Genomic DNA, 5869 nt, shown 5'->3' on the forward strand with positions numbered 1-5869 from the left:
TCTCTCTCTCATTCCCTCCTCTCCTCAAGCCCCGCCCAACATCCAACCAGCCTTCTTCCTCTCACAAACAAACACACCCCGAGACACGGAACCGCGACGTCATTCACACGGACTATACGTCACCAGCAGGACCCCTATCTATCTATCTATCTATCTATCTATCTATCTATCTATCTATCTATCTATCTATCTATCTATCTATCTATCTATCTATCTATCTTTTTCTTAAATTAAATTAATAAAAGTGATAAAAGTCTGACAACATCGATTTCATTCATGTCAATCATTTATTGATTAGACATAGTTTTTATTAACGCTTAAACGTCACTTAGCATTAGCTGCATATCATTAGCTCTACGATATAATCAGATGTTTTGTTCAAATGATTAAATTTGTAATTTTTAATAATATTGCTATATAAAATATTGTAATTCATGTTAAATGTTTTAATTAATAATTAATACAATATATTTCAATGTTTCCCTCTGTTTTAATGTTATGTTAATGAGAATGTGTTGTTTTTATTATTGCTATTGAAATGCTTTTATAAGATGTCACACATTTAGCCCCAATTGACTTTACAGTGTTTATGAAAAATAAAATAAACTTCCCACTAAAAAACGGTAACATTATATTGAAATTATATTTACAACACAAAAGTGAGCATATTGTGTTTAACAACTACTATACTGTATATACTGTATATATACAGAATAGGTTGCAGCCTAATAGCCAAACATTTGTCCGTTTTGATTATACATAAAATAAAAGAAACAACCGAGTTTCTGTCCAGAATATTTGCTCAGTGCAGTGCATTAAAAAAACTAAAACAATACCAGTAATGCCCGACGAACAGATGCTTCTCAGTCATGCAGGTCATTTCAATCCTGAGACAACGTCTCCTCCCAACGTAGGTAGCGTCTTGCACTTCCCACAAACCATCTGTCTTCTCTGAGCAGGGTCCTGGACACAGTGTCCTTTGTCTTCAGGGTGTAGGTGGGCAGCTGGGCCCTCTCTGTCTCCTTCCATACATATGTACAGTAGTTATCCGGCTTCTGTAAACTACCACTCAGACCAGTCCTCAGTAAACATCTCTCTGTTGGGGCTCAGGTGTTTTTATTTGTCTCCTGCATAAACCAGTGTCAGTCTGGTTGAGTTGCAGGGTTAAAAAAACAACAGGTTATTTATAGACTCAGTGTCAGTTACAGGATCAACTGTAAATGGATCCTTATAGAAGAATCTACATATTTAGATTAAATCTTAATTTGATTTGTTCACCCTCTTCTAGTGAGATCCTGATACCTGTAGCACCAGGTTTATGGTCCAGTGGGTACTTAGGGTCAAGGAACAGATGTTGTTCAGACTGTTTAAGGTAAACTAAGCACAACCTTGTTCTTACTGTTGGTAAATCCCAGTATGAAGGAGAAGTCCTGTCCCCTCCAGGGGGTGCTAAAAGATCTTGGTCAGTTTCTTTGGTCACCACTTTTCAACATTTTTCCTATTAGTGGATATAAACATGCTAAAATGATGACAGACAAATGACACTGTCAAACACAAGGCTGAAGAACAACACCTACGGATGTGTTCAGTGAAATCAGAGTCAGAAATAGAACCTGTTTTGACCTCATTTCCTTTTCACTGGACTGAAAATTAATCCACCACCCACAGCATTACAAATCTTCCCTTACTGGAAAACAGATACAGTCTGCTGGGTTTTTGTTTGTTTATCATCACTTCCTCACAGAGAGACTGTAGAACAAGTGCAACCAGTCCACCTGGTTCAAACAGTGTCAGACTTAATCAGGGCTTTGTTCACGGCTCAGATTTTAAAATAACACTCAGAACTTTGTAACTTTGTAACGTAAGTTTCAGATTCTTGAAGCCCTTTTACAAAACTCCAGCCACAGCCAATCAGAAATGTTCTTTTTCATTGCTTTAATGAACAACAAAAACCCAGAGATGTAATTTTTCAATACTTGAAAGTACATCACCATTGCACTAAAACTATAAAAGCCCATGTATATATACAAAATTATATATGTAGTCTACAGACTAAAATATGTCTATCTTTGCATGTATAAAATAAATTATGAATTTATTTAATTATATTTTCTATTAATTGATTCTATTAAATTTCTATTGATTTTTTAAAACTCTATACTCCCCCCATCCTCCTAAGATTGTAGTCTCTTCAACGTGTGAATATCAAACCTAATTCTCAGTTCAACAAGCTATTTTAACTGCTGTTAAAACTGTTGGAAAACAACCAATCCGAGGGCGACATCTGATGGCAGACGTTGGATTTACATGACAAACTATTTTGAGCACGGACATTTAAAACATTTTAAAATCGTTGTGGGTTTGAAAGCAACACAACTATACCTGGACTCAGAGTTGTCCTCTGATTCTGTGAAGTCGATTTAAAAAGAAATTAAAAAGAAGAAAGTTCGTTTCTAATGCAGGGAGCGCAGACTATCAGACTATCTTAGTCTTTTTTATACTGTTACTTGAAAATCCATGTTACGTCACAGTAATGGTAATGGATAGATGGATAACGCACAGTCCACAGCTACTGGACCGAGACCACTGACCAAACAGGATCACACCAAACCGCAACCACACTGACCACGAGGATCCATAACAGCATGGGCTCAGATGAACATGTGATCGACGCATGCGCAGATCTTTACGTCAGTTACCTGAGATACCTGTTTCCCTCACAGTCGCTTCATAAAAGTGACATCACATAAAGTGTCCACACGTCCAAATGCTAAGCAGTCCCCTATACCCCCCCCCCCCCCCCACACACACACACACAGTGAAATTTTTGACCTTAACTGTGGTCAATCCTGCACTTAGTGTCTTTAGAAGTTCTCTACTTGGTTTCAGGTTTTGCTTCAGTACCGTAATTTTCCAGCAGAGGGCAGTAAAACATTGATCATGTTTAATGCATATCCATCAACAAGCGCAAGGACTAATAGTACACTATATCGATCCGTTTAGGTTTTTTTTTTTACAAAACCGGTGATTTTAACAAGTATTTTAACAGAACCATAGACAGTACGATGTGGCAGCAAGACTTGTGACACATTCTGCCAGACATTCAGAGTATTTGTAGTAATATTATCACCAAATTTATACGACATACATTTTTGAGTCATCAACTCTAACTTGTGAACAGGTTAAGATCTGTTATTAGAAAGAAAACAAAACAATTAGAGACATAAATGGAGAACTGTGAGGACTTGAAGCTGCAGGTGTACAAGTCAAAGCATCTGTAAAAATGGCATTTCAACAGACTGCAGAATGTAAACGTCAAGAGTAAAGAGGTGTAATCTTCTCCACCCAGGAGCTCTTTGTTCACTCCTCAGAGAAAAGGGATTCAGGAAAAGGAAGGGAGGAAGCAGCAGTGAAGAAGAGTGAGATAGAGACGAGGTAATAATCATTCAGTCGTCAGTGAAGAAGAAAAACTGCAGCTGTGATTCTGAATGACAGGGATTTTCTTTATGTTCAACTTGGCTTCAAATAAAATGAATATAAACTTTTCAGTATCTTTCAGTCGCAGGAATAAAAAATAATTTTTCACCTGCAGAGACGACAGGAAGCAGAGTCATCGTCACTACAGAAACCTGTTCACACCTGCAGATAATAAACCCCATCATCAGCTTCACCAAAGACCAAGTGTTTGGACACATCTGTTGTCTGTGTTGATTTATTACAGAGACAAAGAAAACAAGACCATTTCTATGGATGAGGTCAGAAACTATCTGGACAGAGTTATGTCACCAGATCATTGGGTCTTCACTGTGACAACGCTTCAAGATATAATACAAATCAAATTCATTAAAGTCAGTCAAAACAGAGGTGGTCTGTGTGGACATTACAGACAGTAAATAGATATTCCTTCCTAATTATTATTATTCAACAGATGATGAGTCAGCAGTTTCTGACTAATTACTAACAGTATGAGTCAAAGGTTTGAATCAGTCTGTCTTTGCCCAGATTTGAATACAAGCAATATCACGTCTCAAACCGTGACTAGTGGTTAGACTAGTTAGACAGTGTCCATCACTAGTTAGACAGTGTCCATCACTAGTTAGACAGTGTCTAACTAGTCTGTGCACAGAGGTTCTCTGATCCAGCGGCAGAACAAAGATCTGGTTCCATCTAGACACATCCGCTTCATGTGATTGCGTCACTGATTACATGCATTGTTGCATTGTTCTGCAATTGACACGTTGTTGTTTTGGGCTCAGAGCTGAACCTGGGCCACGGAGTCTTCATCCATCACTATCCAGGCTCAACAAAGACCTGGAACCAGCTGACACTCCTCAGACCTGGAGGGCCATGATAATGTCTCCACAGCAGCAGCAGCTTTGTTTCTCTGCTCTGGGATTCTGACACCCCCTACAGGGGGTTTGACCTCTGACTCCTTTAACTGCTGCTGACGTCAACGTGCTCTGTGTGTGCGTGTGGGTGGCTGAGTGGATGGCTTAAAATGTCAGCTGATTAGTCGCCTTTTCATTTTTGATGAATCGTCTTTTCAAGGTGCAACATGCCATTAGCAGCCATTCATATTCACACGCACACACACACACACATGCGCGCACACACACAGAGGAGGGAGTTAATAGGCAGAGCTCTCCTTGTTCCAGTGAAGCTTTCACTCGTAATTAAAGCTTGTTAAGGTTTATTGAAGCTGTTGAAATGCTGGCGTCTGATTGGCTACATTGATGATTGGCGAGCGAGGCTCTTTGTGCAGGTGCAGCTGTTGCTTTCTGTGAACTCCTGGAAGTTTGTTTTTCGTCACGACATCTCTATAGCTTTCCCTGTCGCTGCAGACGTCTAGAGAGTCACCTGAGCAGAAGTCTGGTTCAAATGTAGCTCGAGGGTCAAAGGTCATGCTCAGATGACAAAACTGTTGGTGTTACAGCATTTACAGAAGAGAACAAAGTCATACGTCTGATTGAACTGATCAACAGACTCTCTCTCTAAAGGTTTTTGTAAAGTAAAAAGTGTAATAAAAATCCTTGGTTATTGTAATTTGAAATGACTGATCACCAAAAACACAGGAAGAAAAAAAGTAAAGGCGGATGAAAATGGATCTGAGCTGCAGTTCAGTCGATATAAAGTCATCACGTCATTACAGTACTATTACATGTTAATATTATGTTAATGTGATGTGGAGTAACAACACGGACATGTCGCCACTCATATAGAAGAAATTCATTTCTTTCAACAGTTTTAGTCGACCAAAACTGATCGTTTTCTACTTAACCTTAATTTGACCTTTTTTTCTAAAATATTTTAAATTACATCGTCACAGTTTTATATAATAATAATAATATAATTATTATAATCTATTCAATAAGTTGTCACAAATGACCCCTTAGCACATGAGACATATTGATTGTGTGTGTGTGTGTGTGTGTGTAAGTAGCTTCACAAAAGACATACGTTGACCAGTGATTTTATTGGAGGTTTTTGTGAAGAATTTGAGGACTTCAATGACTTTTTAATCTTCTTCAGGCTGTTTTACAACCAGAAAAAAGAAATAAAACCTGGACTAAACCAGATCCGTCTTTATGCTGATGATGTTCAATGATAGCTCACCATATCCTGCAACAGTATTAGGATTAAAAGTTACTGTAAATATCTGATCATCGTTTAATTTTACTATGGTGAAGTCATTGAGTTTCATAACATTTCTTCTCTTTCATTGGTACTTTTTTTTTCACCTAAAACTTTTTGTCCTTTTCTTTCTTCTGTTCTTCGTCTGTTCTTCCTCCTCCCACAGGCGACCAGAGAGGCTGTTTGTTTCAAACTGATTTTATTCAAACCAACAATTAAAAATTGTTTCATCGTGTTT

The 5869-nt window shown here is 38.1% G+C and overlaps 1 protein-coding gene across 1 annotated transcript in view; it reads right to left on the reverse strand.

Moving 5' to 3' along the window:
* Nucleotides 1–5566: 5566 nt before the first annotated feature.
* The window catches only part of sst1.1 (somatostatin 1, tandem duplicate 1), a 2341-nt gene continuing 2038 nt past the window's right edge, over nt 5567–5869 (reverse strand). The window contains exon 3 of the mRNA XM_025055245.1: nt 5567–5619. Coding sequence (XP_024911013.1) covers nt 5567–5619 — 53 coding nt within the window. The remainder of the gene's footprint in view (nt 5620–5869) is intronic.

Source organism: Cynoglossus semilaevis, chromosome 4 (genome assembly GCF_000523025.1).
Source record: "Cynoglossus semilaevis isolate Cse_v1.0 chromosome 4, Cse_v1.0, whole genome shotgun sequence".
In the NCBI taxonomy this organism is placed as follows: Eukaryota; Metazoa; Chordata; class Actinopteri; order Pleuronectiformes; family Cynoglossidae; genus Cynoglossus; species Cynoglossus semilaevis.